Raw genomic sequence first — 14,523 nt, 5'->3', positions numbered from 1 at the left:
GGTGGGGTGGGAAGGTCAGAGACCACTGGCATTCCTCATGGGGATCCTGGAGCCTGAGCTGAGCCACCCTCATGTCCCCATGTCCAGGTGCTGGAGACAGCCTCCGTGGCAGATGTGCCGGAGGTGAAGGTGCTGGCCCTGTCCCCGCGCTGCTGGCCTGTTTCCCCACTCTGTTACATGGATAACCCTCGGAGGTTTTTCTCGGCAACACTGAGCTCCCCCCTAGATGAGTTTGCCCACTTCTGCCAGCAGAGTGAGTGCTGTGGCAGTGGGTGTGCGTGCGGGTCTTGCCAGGGCCCAGACCCTCCCCAGCAGCTCAGCCAGAAGTGGCGGCGTGCTGGCGTGGGCTGGGAGTGCTGGTCAGGGCTGGTCCCTGGCCCTTGTGCTGACACTGTCCCTGGCAGGCCAGAGCCGGCTGGGCTGGGAGTGCACGAAGCCCCAGCGATTGCAGTGGACGTGGCTGGGCCACGCTGAGCTGCAGTTTGGAGACTGTGTCCTCCACGTGTCCACGCTACAGATGTACATCCTGCTGTGCTTCAACAGTGCTGAGGTAGGAGCTGGGGCCACGGTGGGGGGAGGGAGGCAGTGGCTGCCAGAGCCTGGCAGGGCTGTGTCCTCCCTTCCCTTCCAGTGGGGTCTCCAGCAGCGTTTGGGGCACAGGACACCCTTGTTTAGCTGGGCCTGCAGCCAGTAGGTCTTGGCCAGTCATTCACCTCCCATGCCCTGCTGCAGGAGGTGGCTGTGGAGGCCCTGCTGCAGGCTACAGGGCTCCCTGCTGACCTGGTGCACCACGCGCTGACACCGCTGACCCACGGCCAGGGCGTCCTGGTGCAGAGCTGCACACTGGGAGGTGAATGTGGGGCTGGGGCACCCCTGGGGAGGTGCTGCTCTGAGCCCTGAGTAGGTGCTGGGGTTTGGGGTGCACAAACTCGTACGACAAGTGAGTGGGCTGGGGTGGGTCTGTCTGGTGGTTCTGGGGGTGCGAGTCTGTGTGCCAGGTTGGGGCCATTAGGCTAGGTGTAGAGTTGGGAGTGGTGTGTGGGGCTGGGGCTTGGGGCCATGCTTGGGGTGCGGGTCCGTGTGGATGGTTGTGTCTCGGGTCTGTGTGTGGGGTTGGGGACAGGGATGGGGTTGTGTGCATGGCTGTTGCTTGGGGCCACGCGTGGGGGACAGCCCTGTGGCGGCCAACTGTGGGGGCAGCAGGGGGAGGCCCAGGTTGGGTCCAGCAGCCACACATGTGTCCTGGGGCTCCTTCAAGGCCCTGCTGGAGGCTTGGCTGACCCTGGGTTGGGTGCTGGCTCCAGGTGCACTGCGGCTGAACCAGGCAGCCCTGGCCCAGGCCTCTGGCCGCCACCTGAGGCTGCTGCCCCAGCAAAGGTACCTGCGGACAGAGAGGGCTGAGGTGAGCGCCCTGGAAAGGAAGAGGAACGTCCTCTGCTGCCTCATCACCCGCATCCTCAAGGTGGAGAAGCAGATCCACGTCGACAACCTGGTGTTCAGGGTACGGAGGTCCTGGGGGGCAGAGAGGGGCTGCATGGGTGCTGTGGCACACTGCAGTGTGGGGCTCCCTTTCTGCCATAGGTGATTGATGCCTGTCAGAAGGGCAGGTTGGGGCCAGGTGTGCAGTTCCTGAGCTTCTGCTGCCACAGCGTGGACGTGCTGTCCTGCGTCCTGCACCTGTTGAACCAGGGCTATCTCCGGCGCCAGGAGGGGAGGCCTCATGTCTTGGAATACATCTCTGCTGAACCTACGACACCTCTTGGGGGCCAGGCACAGATGACTTTCCAGTGCAGGCCACCACAGGCATCTCCAGATGAGGACAGCATAGACAGCCTGCATTGGTAGGGAGGCATGTCACCAGGTGTAGAGGGGTGTGCATCTCTACCCTGTATGAACATGACACATTTTTCCATGTCAGGTTGAATCCTGGCATAGACAGGGCAGAAGAATATCTTATGGCAATGCTGCAGGTGCCAATGGGGCACACGCTTAGTCCAGAGGAGGCAAAGCTGCTCATGAACCAGACAGTACAGCAGGTCCAGGACACTCTGAGCATATCGGATGACGTTGCTCGGCACCTCCTCATGCACTGTAGGTGGAACGTGGATTTCCTGATCCAGTGCTATGTGGAGAACCGTGATGCTCTGCTCATCTCCTCGGGGCTGCAAGTGCAGGATGTCCAGCCTCCTCCGAGCCCTGGAACCCCCTGCCCAGTCTGTGTGAACCAGCTGTGTCCCACTGAGAAGCCACCAACCCTCTGCTGCATGCACTACTGCTGCAAGGTGAAGGTCCTGGGGTCTTTGATTCCTGTGACTTGGGGAATTGCTGCTGCCTACTTGGAGCAGCTGTTCTTTGTCTGAAGATGTTATCAGAGATTTTCAGAGCTGATACATTCTCTTTTCTCAGCTCCCTTTTTTGTTGTGATCCTTCAGCTCCTGATTTGTCCGTTCCCACTTTTGTGCTTTTGAGTACTTACCCATGGGTTTGTTACTTACCCAGGGGTTTTGTGCACCCTCTGCTGGGTGGGGAAGGCTTCTAGGGTCACACGATGCTGTTTAGGTCTCATCTCCTCTTTTCTGCCTTCACAGCCCTGTTGGAGTGAATATCTCACGACTCGCATTGAACAGAACATGGTTGTCAACTGCACCTGTCCCATATCCGAGTGCTGTGCACAGCCAACCACAGCCTTCATTTACTCCATCGTATCCTCTGAGGAGATCATAGCGAAGGTGAAGTAGGAGAGGTGGTTGCTTTGTGTCTAAGCTCTGTTTCATTTTGGTCAGCACTATCAAATAATCTTGCTGCTGCTTTTCCCCTTCCTGTTACTAACTCTGGCACTGTGATAATTGAGGCCAACCAGATTTCTGCCCAGTGGTGTCTGTTATCTCTGATTATGACCAATACCAGCTATTCAGAAAGCATAATGTCAACAAAAGAGCACAGTGGTATTTCCTCTAAATATGTCTCCTGCAAATAACGTTTCAGGTGCATCATTAGTTCAGGCCCAGGTGAAAGCTGTGGTAGCAGCTCATGACAAGTATCCTCTACTGGTGTGCTGGAAGCAATTGTAAAATCTAGGACAAAGGAAAACGTGAGCAATTTCATTCTATTGCTGCATCGGTGACCTCTCTGTCATTTCTCTTCCATCAGTCTCTGGCTTTGAGCACCTCAGGTTTTTGTGAAGATGGCAGAAATTACCACATCAGACTTAATCTTCACTATGTGTGTGTGGGTCTACAGACATTTCTAAACCAGGCTTCCTGGTTACCTTAGTCCTTGGTCAGCAGGGGACAGCAGCAGCTGCTTGTTCTGAGGCAGAAGCTACTTTTTCTCTCTATTCTTTCAGTTTTTAGTTATTAGAGCTGAATTAGAGCCTTCCCCACCTAATGGCAGAGCTGTAGCTGTCACATGACAGACTATTTCTGTTAACTGCTGGACAGAACAGTCTTGTCTGTTTTCCACTGTTCTGTTGTTTGACAGGTCTCCACTTCCTTTGCTTCTCCAAAAATATTCTCTTCTTCCAACTTCTTACTGTCATTATGATCCTGTATGAACAGTCATAAGGAGAAATGAACAGTAGTCATGAAGGCTTGTCTCTCTTACAGTTTCTCTTTCAGCTTGCAAGCTGACAACCAAAATGGGCAAGGCTACAGAAAAGCATTGGTTTAGATGTATCGTTTTTTTGGTTTTTTGTAAGAAGTGCTCAAAGAATTAGTGCATATATCTGGATAGTTAGTCCTTACTGCTTTTGCAAATCCCTTAGTCACACCTGTCTGAGAGCAGGTTTAATAGCCTATTGCTGTGGTTTTTTTATAAAAAGAAATAATTATTGAACATAAATTGCAGCTAATTTTAACAAGTTACTTTGATGCTCTCACTGAAATGTTATGTTTTCCTTTGCTCAGTAAGTGGTATGGCTGGAGTGTTAATGTCTCGTGCAGAGACAGTCATAGAATAATTTAGATTGCAATAATCTGTGGAAATCTCTGGTCCAATCCTGTTTTCAAAATAACTAGATTATTGTGTGAAGATCTAATGCTGAAGTTAAAACATACTGCTCCAAGTTCAACAAAAGGAAATGCCAAGTCCTGCTCCTGGTGTAGTATAACCCAATGCAACAGGATATGCTGGGGGTCAACCATCTGGAAAACATCTCTGCAGGAATAAGAAAAAGGATCACAGTGGACACCAAATTAAATATAAGCCAGCATTGTGCCCTCATGGCTAAGAAAGTCCACTAGTGTTTTAGGTTGATGTTGGAAGAGCAGTGACAGCAGGTTGAGGAAGGTGATCCTGTACCCAGTGCTGATGAGATAACATCTGGAGTACTATGGCCCTTTCTGGGCTCACCAGGACAAGACAGACATGGACATACTGGGAAGAATCCAGCAAAAGGGCACAAAGATGAATTAGGTTTTGGAGCACCTCTTGAAGTAGCTGGGAGAGGTGGGTTGGTTTAGACTGGTGAAGAGGAGGCTCAGGAGTGGATCTTATCAGCATATGTAAATTCAGAAATGAGATTAAGGAGCCAGATTCTTCTTCATGATGTCCAGTGAAAGGATAAGAGGCAGTGGGCACTAAGTTATATACAAGGAATTCCATTTAAACATAAGAATACTGGTTTTTGGGTTGTTGAGGGTTTTTTTTAATAGTAAGGGTAATGAACTGTTAGACCAGGTTGGGCAGAGACGTTTGTAGTCTCTGTCCTTGGGTATATTCAAAACCCAGCTGAACATGGTCTTGAGCAATCCTACTTTGAGCTGGAGGGGTTGGACTAGTTTTTATTTCCAGAAATGCCTTCCCACCTCAGCAATTCTGTGAAATGAAACAGCCTCCAGATATGACATGTGGGGATGGGGAAATTTACACAAAGGGAATGAAAGAATTAACTAATTGAGTGCTGTTTTGTTGTGAGCAGTTGTTTAGTGAGATGTATAGCCCAGAGGCTCCAGACCCTGCTTGTAAGGCCTAACTATGCAGCTTCTCTGCCTTACATCTCCTTCCTGGCTTCTTATTACAGTATGAAAAAGCCCTCCTCAGACACTATGTTGAGTGTTGCTCCAACCTGACATGGTGCACCAACCCTCAGGGCTGTGATCAGATCCTCCTTAAGGATGGACTTGGTTATGGAGCAGCCTGTTCCAAGTGCTCCTGGATATCCTGCTTCAACTGCAACTTCCCAGAGGTGAGGCTGAGCTGAATCATGAGCAATACTGTCTTAGGTTTGGCATGCACCATTCTGCTTTTGTGTGGTTGACTGTCTCCCTTTCAGGCCCATTATCCTGCCAGCTGCAGCCACATGTCTCAGTGGGTAGATGATGATGGATACTACGAAGGAATGACAAGTGAAGCCCAAAGCAAACATCTGGCTAAGCTCATTTCAAAGCACTGCCCAAACTGCCAGGCTCAGATAGAGAAAAATGAGGGTTGCCTGCAGTGAGTATACATTTTTGCTTGCTACTGGAAACAGGAGAGGGCAAAAACAGTTAGGTCCACTGTGCTTTGCTTTTTTTTTTCTTTTTTTTTTTTTTGACAATTACTCAATTGTTATAGCAGGTCTGGTGTACAGTTTTAGGAGAATGAGTGATTGCTTTTAATTCCTAGAAAAGCAAAATGTTCCCCAACATTCAGAGTTAAATCTGTTGATGGCTCCGTGATAGAACTGATTTTGCAATACCTTGTGCTCTTGTCTGCTCTCAGAATCCACTATAGCCATACAGAAGTAAAGGTTAGGGGAGTGGATAGCTCAGCACCATTTTTTCTTTCATGCTCACCCATTCCTGTAACTTAAAGCAATTTTCTCTTGACTGTTTGTTTTGAATCAGCTTGGATCTCTGGCAGCTTTTTACATGATAGGGGAATTACCTGCAGCTTTGAAGCTAGGGCTTAGGAGTTGCCACCTGTTTCTCTCTTGCACTGGCACAGCCCTTAATGCCCAGCTGTGATTTGTCCCCACATGTGATGTGTGGCCTTAGGGCTGTGCAGTGCCTTTCTGCACTGTGTGGAGTGCTACATGCGTGAGGGAAGGGTGAGGTGCTCATGTGGATCTTGCTTCAAACTGTGGTATGCTTAGTCACCCTTTGAGTACTTGATAAGCTACTGTGAGATCATGCTGTCAGTTTACCTATCTCATTTTTGGAGACATTGACTGGTTTTAAGCATCATCTGATTCTAGGAAAGGCTTTAAAAATATACTGGATGAATGGGACTGACTGCGTGGCACACTCCAGTGCTGTGATGTAGGAGCACTGGAAGGAACTGTCTGCAAGTGGCTCTTAGGTCTGAGTGATTTCTATTGTTCTTTTCCTACCATTTAGTATGACATGTGCAAAGTGTAGTCATGGCTTCTGTTGGCGTTGCCTCAAACCCTGGAGACCGAATCATAAGGATTATTACAACTGCTCTGCTATGGTGAGTGGTTTGCTGTATCCCCGTGGTTCATGCCTGCGTTCAGAAGCACCCAGCCTCTCAGAGAGAGGGTGAGGATCGCCACTTGGGTCCTTTATTCTGGACTTTTGTGCTTGCCAGTAATACTAAGAGCATTGTCAAAGTCTCTGTGTGTGGTAGCCATTTCCAGGCAGCCCTAGTACTTCACAGAAATTGCTACAGGTTACTTTTACCTTTCCTTTCAGGTGAGTAAAGCAGCTTGGCAGGAGAAGCGTTTTCAGGATTACAATGAGAGATGTACCTTTCATCATCACGCAAGGGTAAGGCCTCCTTCCTTTGCAGATGCTGTTGTTGCCTTAGCCCTAGGGATCAGGATAGCTTCTGTTATGTCTCAGTGTCTTCTCTGCTGAGAAGCAGGCTTCAGGTCCACGTTGGGATGCCTGACCATTTCACCCTTGCTCTGACATAAGGGGTAGTCCTTGGCCTGCTTTCTTCTACCAAGTCTGTTGTGGAAACTGAGCACCTGACTTGTAGCGTTCACAGACTCAAAGTGATGCAGTAGTTGGAAGCAATGGTGATTGAAGGCAGAATTCTGCCTAGAGCTGAGGTAGTGTAAAAGGTTGAAGTGATGGCACAGAGATGTCATAGTTGGATGCATTAAATGCTCTGCTGCTGTCTGCATCTTCTGGGATGGCACTTCAGGATGCTTAGCAATTACCTGTGTAGAAGGTGCTGTTTTTTTAATCTTGTAGAGCTTGACACTGACATTGGCTTTTTTTTTTCCCCTCCTTATTGCAGGAATTTGCCACGAGTCTGAGGAACAGTATTTCTTACATCAGAGAGATGCCAAAAATTAGGAACTTGACCTTTGTTCTTGATGCCTGCAAAGTGCTAGAACAGGCACGGAAGGTAAGGCTGGATAACAGTCCTGCTGAGGTTTCACAATAGGAGTTTGACACTTGTTGAAACTCCTTTATTGTGGGCTCTTGGTGCTCTATAGTACCATACCTGCTTCCCTTTGTGCTCCATTCCCTCAGTTCATTGCTACTTGAGTTCAGCCTGGGCTGCCCAGCAATGCCTAGGTTGTGTGTGCTGGTGGTTTTGACTCTTTGCCTGCTGTTCAGTGACACTTGTTATGCATTTACAGTCTGTGTTCTCATGATAGTTTGCAGGTGGGAACAATCAGTTCTTTCAGACTTCAATATAAAATAATTGCACATTCATTTCCAATCCTGTGAGTAGCTCTAGGTAGCCTGGCACTGCTGTCACTTGGCATAATGGGTCACTGGGCTACGGCCACACACCAGAAGTGCTGCCAGGCTTCTTTCAGCCACTGGTAGCAATGAGGTCTGGAAGGGTTTGATGCTGCTCACTTCTTGCCCACTCTGAAGCTGGAGGAGGGTGCTTAACAGCATGATCTGTACTGTTCCAGGTGCTGGCTTACTCCTGTGTGTACAGCTACTATAACCAGGACACTGAGAACATGGATATTGTGGAACAGCAGGCTGAGAGCCTAGAGCTGCTCACTAATGCTCTGCAGATCCTTCTGGGTAAGTCCTGCAGCCTCTTTAAAGTAGCGACTAGTGTTCCAAACTGTATAGTTCAAAGAGCAGCAGCTCTGCAGTGGGACAATAGCGTACACACCAGCACCTAGCTGGCCTCTCACTTCTCCCAGCCCATTTTTGCCTTCTTGATGTAATTTCTCAGAAGTCCACTGGCACAATTTGGCTGCCAATGGAGATTAATGCAGTAAAGAGCAACATGTTCCGTTCTGCAATGTGCCATATATGCACAGGAGATCTAAGTAGCTGTGACTGGCTTCATAGTTAGAGCCAAAGACTTGGTCTCTGCTTAATAGTGTGTGATGCAACATGACTTTGTTGGTCTTTAATTGCAGAGGAAACCCTGCTGCAGTACCAGGACCTGGCCTCCTCTCTTCAGCTTCTGAAAGCAGAGCATTTCAGTGCTGGTTTGGAGTTGGTACGCCAGATCAAGGAGCGTCTCTTTGCAATTCTCTGGCACTCCACACAGGTGAAGTTCACATGCCTGATAGTGGCTTGTCTTGCTCTGGTCTAATTTGATTGTGGGCAAGACAAGGGGCTTGGTCAGCTGAGGGGTTAGACTCTAAGGGTTGTGTGTGTAGGGAAGGGGTTTGCAGCACAAAATACATCCCAAATTGCATATTGTCTCTCTCTCTCTCTTCTGATTGTTCTTTCATGCTAGCAGGATTTCCATGTTGGGCTCCGGTCTTCAGGAGATCCTGGTCAGAGAAAGTTGAAACTTGCAAATGTGCCTACTTCAACCCTTGTCTATACAGGGTGAGTTTTCTTAGCTGGATAAAAAGTGGATAAGTGCAGACAAAAAGCAGGCGAGCAGAGTTTTCTCCTGTGCTCACTGACATACAAAAGAGTGAATGACAGATACTAATTACTTGCATCTTCTTTTGTGGTTTGAGGTAACAATTTAAGTGACAGTGGGGTAAGGAAACCAGCAAAACCTCTGTAGTAGGGCACTGTGGGGTTGGGTTGTGGTTGCTTCTCACAGCTGGGGCTCTGCTCTGATGCTCTCCTTCTCAACAGGCAAAAACGTACCATCTTGTGTGACTTCCCCAACACAGATGAAGGTGGCAAAGAGGTTGAAGATGAGGAGTATGATCCACAGTGGCAGGAAGACTATGATGACGATGATGACCTCGATGAAGACAACTTTATGATTGATAATGAATCAGATTGTGATTCCTACTTTGATGATGATGATAGCTATCATAGCTAGAAGACCACCATAGAAGTGGTCTGTCACCCAGCCTGCCAGCCTGGACCTCTGCCTCTACTCTGTCTCAACCAGTTTGTGTTAGTGTTTTTCCTCAAAGGCAGGGAGGAGCTCTCAAGTGGAACAAAGCATTTCCTCTGGGAGGCTAATTGCTCAGTGACTCTTCTTTAATATGCAGAAACATTGCTCTGGGCAGCTAGTCTGTGTTCCTGTGGCCACGTCTCTCAGAAAGATATCTCCTTGTCTTTTTTCCTTGTCTCCAATTCTACCTATAGGTATTTAATTGAGTTAGAAAGTCACAGTCCACCTGCAAAGTTAGGACTATTGCCACCTGTTAAAGGGCTGCTTATTGTCCTTGGATGTGCTGTTCCCAAGGTCTGAGCACAGGTGAGTGTGGCATGTATCCTAGCATGGCACTGTTTAGAAATGGCCAGCGTCTAGAAATGCTGTAGAGTGATGCATTTACACTCAAGTCAAAGCCTCGCATCTGGAGCTGGTGGGATTCCCTCCAGAGCCACAGATGGATGTGGTTCAGTTCCTCTAGTTGAGAGGGGCAGCATTTTTGCTGTTGGAGTTTTCTTCTCTGCTGTGAAGCAGGAAGGGCTACAAGTGACACAAGTTTGCAGGACTGTTTAAGTGTATAAACATATGTTATATATATATATGCAGAGATTGTTCAGATAATACTTTATCTCTTAAAAAAAAAAAAAGAAAACCCTGAGGAACAAAGGTTGAAAAAAGTTCTGTTTAAAAAAAGAAACAGTTTTCTTCTAGCACAAGCCTCCTTGTTGTCTGTGGGGAACATGAGTGGGGAGGGAGAGTAGGATATCCTCAAGTGAGGAGGATGTGACCTTGATGTGCTCATCCCAGGAGTTATTTGTGAAATTGGTGTGGGTTTGGAATCGTCACCCAGGGCACACAGTCTGCCCTATAAAGTGCCTTTTCCTTCCTGGGCAGTTCAGGGAACATAAAGAGGTATGGGGAGGGACGGAAAGAGGATGGCGGACCAGACCACACAGGGTGGTGGGGCTGGTGTTTCTGGGAGCAAGTGCAAGACAAGACTGCCTGCATGTTGATGAAGGTGGTAACATCTGGTGCCCAGCAGAAGGCAGATGTGGAACTGCTATCAGGCTTGAGGGGTGATTTGGAGGTTTGTAGGATTGTTTTGGAGATACAGGGCTCTTAAGGCTTGGGTATCATCTGGGAGGGCTCTGGGGTTCTTACGAGATGCTGGGCAGGGACCAACTGCCAGGACAGACCAGGAGAGAGGACTAATTTTTCCACTCTCCTGCACCCCCTAGCTCCTAATCCTGCAGTCTGTCATGGTGGAAGTCCCAACCCTGCTGCCCATATGTGGCAAGTGGGTTCTCTGTGACACCTCTTCGGGCCCTGTTCTCAGGGGCACTGAGGGGGAGAGACATGATGGGGATGCCCAGACAGCCTCATCCCCACTTGTTCCCTGCAGGAACAACCTGAATTTCCCAGGTTGTTGGGGGGACAGAGCAGAATGTCCTAGATGCTGAAGTTGCTTATGTGGAGATTCATGCCTTGAGTTCTTCATTCACTGTTTCCTGGATGCCTTCTGACCCAAAAGGTCAGAAGGGATTGTGTCTCTGCTCTCATGGACAATATTTGTACTGAAAATCAAGATCAAACCTTGCTGTTCTGCTCTGCGGGAGGTTTCTGTCCTTCCTTAGCTTGTAGGACACCTGTGTTATGGTTTGACAGGGGTACTGTCCCAGTCAAACTACCTACCTGACACTGGAGCTGGTCGTGCCAGGCACTTGGCATCAGAAGTGAGAGCCCTTTGGGGCTCACTCACTCACAAACCTCACTGGGTAAGTGGTAAAAATTAGGAGTAATATTTCACTGGCAAGTGGTCTGAGTTGCACAACTGTGGGGGCCTCCCACCTCTGAAGTTTCTTCACAGTGTCAGACTAGAGTTGTGATCAACGGGGGCTTATATCCCTGCTGATTTTTGACAAGGCTGTTCTCTTGACTGTGGTTTCTTTCTCAGCATAGTAAGTAGGGACAGTGAGAGTCTCATTCATCCATGAACATCACTAATTGAATGATGAAGCATTTGCCTGTTTATTAATCACAAAAATGGCATATTTCTCATCCAGGCTAAGTAAGGGAGCCTGTCCATCCAGGTAAGGTTGGTTGATTCTGTTGACAGATAACGTTATGCGGCATGATTGCCAAGTTCTCTTTTATTTCCTGCCTGCTATCCCTTCTACCTCCATTACTTCTGATTTCCCCAGATCATGACAACCTGTAAACAAAATTTATTTACAATCAAATGACTTTGCATATAAAATGCAAAGATAGGTACAATATCTACAGACGTGCTGTCCCTACTTTCTTCTTTCACATTCCTTTCTTCTTTTACATTCCTCCTTTCCTTTCCCTCCCCCCTTACTTCCCTTCATCCTCACTGTACATCTGTCCTTCCTCCCCTCTGTTCTTCCTTTCATCCATCCTTCTGTCTATCCTTTCATGTCCATCCTTTATTACTCTCTACTTCCTACCTCCTCCTTTCACTATTGACCTCTGTCCTTACTTTATATACTTACACACTTAATTTCCCCTTTTTTCCTGCCTTTTTGACTTTCTGCTTTCCTCTATTCCTCCTTGCCCACTTCTCCACCTTCTTGACTTCTTAATTCCTATCTTCCTTCTTCTTTTGCTACTTTCCTCAATACCTCATTCTTTCCTTCTTGCCTGCCTCCCTGCCTGCCTTCATTCCTTTTTACCTGCCTTCTTTCTTTTACCTTTCTTTCTTCTTTCATTCCATCATCTTCCCCTGGCCTTTCCCCCTCCCTCTCTGGCACCCTCATTTTTTTTCTTCCCTGTTATTTCCCAATTTTCCCTTGCCTCCCTTTTTTTCTTCCTCCCTGCTTCATTCTCCCCTCCTTCTTCCCCTCACTTAGGTCTCCCAGGTCCCAAGCCTCCTTGCAGAGTCTGTAGGAGTGTAACAGTACCCACAGTAGTGGGAGGCAGAATTAGGGGCCATTCAGGTCCATTAGACATGCATTAAGTCTTTGCCAAAGGAATGGCCATCCTGGTAAGGTGAGCTTTAAACTGGGAAAGGTGGGGGAAGGGGGAAGTTATAGTGACCACCCATCCAGAAAAATAAGGCTTAAGCAGGGATACCTCCAGAAAGCCAAAGATGTGACTATAGGGCATCCTCTTGCACCTCTACACTCCAATCCCTCTGTAAGGTGCCTGTATATACCAATGCCTGCAGTATGGGGAACAAGCAGGAGGAACTAGAGCTCCCTGTGCCGTCTCAGAGCTTTGCTCTTACTGCTTAATGGGAGACATAATGAGACAGGTCTCATGACTGGAATGTTGTCATGAAGCTGCTTGGGAAAGAGACCAGGAAGACTAGACCATGGAGATGCAAAGGCTGGGAGCAGCCTTGGATACAGCGACCATGAGATTGTGGAGTTTAGTACCGAGTGAGGAGGAAGCAGGGCAGCAAGGAAGATCACAACTGTGGACTTCAGCAGAACAAACATATCCTCTTCAGGGACCTTCTTGGAAGAATCCCAAAGGAATGGACCTTGCAGCACAGAAAGGTTGCCCTAGTTAAAAGGATAGGAGGTGAAGTTTAGCACTATGTGGGGTGACCAAATGGTGTATTCTATACCCTCTGTGTCATGTTTGGTGGACTGCCTCTTTCAGTCCCAAAGCCGAAAATGGAATGTGGGAAAAATCCCACTTTTAAATTTAGAAAGATGGCATAATTCAGGGAGCAAAGAAACAAGGAATTTATTTGGTGGGCCGGGTCCTTCTCTCACCGAGTTTTTCAGGGAGAAAGACCCTGTGGGCATACAACTCATACATTTTATAGTTTTCCAAAATCCCAGCTGTGCTGGTTTAAAGGTAAACCGGCAGGGGAAATGAACCCAACTCAAAAGAGAGATTATAAATCAGAATAACAATTTAATAAAATAATGCAATAAGTACAGTTATACAGACAAACAATTAGTTTTAACCCACAAAACCCAAATGTATAACCCAGCACCCTGGGGCATGAACAGAGTGGTGTTCGTTGGGCCCCCTGAGTCCAAAGTAAAAGGAGAGGGGAAAACCTGTTCGTGAGAGTGCTGTTGCAGTCTAGTCAAGAGTGGTGATTGCAGTCCAGTCGAGAGTGGTGGTTGCAGTCTGGTTGAAAAGTGGTGGTTGCAGTCTGGTTGAGAGTGGTGGTCTGCAGTCTTCCTCTGGATCCCACAAGTGGTTAAAAAAGTCCCAAGACCCTAAGATTATATATCCTCCAGTTCAGGCAGGAATGCCCAGTACCTCCCTCAGGGTGGGGGGTTCCACAATGGGTGTGAGGACAGGAGCATCCTATCTTGCAGGTCTCTTAACACCTAGTTTATAGCCTGAAGAGTCAGGCTATTCTGGGCAGATGGTGTAAATGGTCTATTGATAACAGTTTCTGGGAAATGGTATGGAAGGCTATAGAATACACAGTTTTGGGTTACACCCCGTACAGTGATGAACTGGGCCCAGCTGTTCTAACTAGGACACCAGCCTTCTCAGATAAGTTTTAATGTATTCCTTTTTACCTAAAAAGGTTTCTTTTCTCTGAAAAGGGGCTTTCCCTTTATCCCAATTGGCTGCAAGCCCTTCCCTGTCAAAGGCAATGGATCTTTCTTTGTTCTTAGCCCAAGGAGAAAAGGAACCTCGTGTACAAAATGGCCCTAAAAGATTTAATTTTTAAGAATTTTCTCATTTCCCTTATCCCACCGAAAGAGACCCTGATACCCAAGTTCAGCTCTTGGAACTTGGATATCTTACAACTTCACGATAAGCCTATTTATAAAAAACCCTGTATTTTTATTTCTCATAGGAAGGTTTGCTATTTTTGCTGCTGCACAGGCAGGAGAGGGTGTGTGGGACTGGGAGTCAGGACTGTGTGTCCTCTCAGCACTGCGAGAGAGCCACCACAGCTGCACCACCACCGCCAGAGCCGCCACATCGGCACCACCACCACCGGAGCTGCCTGGGACCATGGCTGCTGCTTTCACCAGCTGCCGCTACGCCAGAACCCACACCAACATCTTGGCAGAATAAATACTTTTGGACAAAATAGGCTTCCAGGTTTTGTTTTGCCCCTGTTCCCCATTGTTTTTGTCTGCCCAGGGAAGGCATTAAACTGCAGAAACTTGTTTACTGCATTACTTTCATTTTTTTTCCCAGGCCATGTGGTGCACAGCAAGGGAATGGGTACCATTTTTAGTTTTGCCCTAGGGGTGGGGGGCCAGGCAACATTTTGCCTGTATTGGTTTTGTGGGTTGACCATTTTTCTCTGTACTGTTCTTATTGGTAATTTTACCTCAGTAAAATTGTGACTCT

At 47.9% G+C, this 14,523-nt stretch overlaps 1 protein-coding gene across 9 annotated transcripts in view; it reads left to right on the top strand.

Annotated features, from left to right (window-relative positions):
• LOC116784726 (cullin-9-like) overlaps window positions 1–10,815 on the top strand; it is a 29,383-nt gene extending 18,568 nt beyond the window's left edge. For 3 of the 9 annotated variants that reach the window (XM_032683600.1, XM_032683602.1, XM_032683598.1), the window contains 16 exons: window positions 88–253; window positions 405–550; window positions 733–850; window positions 1,305–1,501; window positions 1,582–1,841; window positions 1,919–2,282; window positions 2,589–2,729; window positions 5,021–5,185; window positions 5,273–5,436; window positions 6,318–6,411; window positions 6,633–6,707; window positions 7,186–7,296; window positions 7,820–7,937; window positions 8,285–8,418; window positions 8,611–8,705; window positions 8,967–10,592. In XM_032683600.1, coding sequence (XP_032539491.1) covers window positions 88–253; window positions 405–550; window positions 733–850; window positions 1,305–1,501; window positions 1,582–1,841; window positions 1,919–2,282; window positions 2,589–2,729; window positions 5,021–5,185; window positions 5,273–5,436; window positions 6,318–6,411; window positions 6,633–6,707; window positions 7,186–7,296; window positions 7,820–7,937; window positions 8,285–8,418; window positions 8,611–8,705; window positions 8,967–9,159 — 2,541 coding nt within the window. In that variant the 3' untranslated portion in view covers window positions 9,160–10,592. Of the gene's footprint in view, window positions 1–87; window positions 254–404; window positions 551–732; window positions 851–1,304; window positions 1,502–1,581; window positions 1,842–1,918; window positions 2,283–2,588; window positions 2,744–5,020; window positions 5,186–5,272; window positions 5,437–6,317; window positions 6,412–6,632; window positions 6,708–7,185; window positions 7,297–7,819; window positions 7,938–8,284; window positions 8,419–8,610; window positions 8,706–8,966; window positions 10,593–10,621 lie in introns of those variants that run through there. The other 6 variants (XM_032683605.1, XM_032683599.1, XR_004356220.1 and 3 more) reach the window with 5 other exon arrangements.
• The last annotated feature ends 3,708 nt before the right edge of the window (window positions 10,816–14,523 follow it).

This window comes from Chiroxiphia lanceolata, chromosome 3 (genome assembly GCF_009829145.1).
Source record: "Chiroxiphia lanceolata isolate bChiLan1 chromosome 3, bChiLan1.pri, whole genome shotgun sequence".
In the NCBI taxonomy this organism is placed as follows: Eukaryota; Metazoa; Chordata; class Aves; order Passeriformes; family Pipridae; genus Chiroxiphia; species Chiroxiphia lanceolata.
The sequence above is the reverse complement of the archived record's forward strand: the minus strand, read 5'-3'. Positions and strand labels throughout refer to the sequence as shown.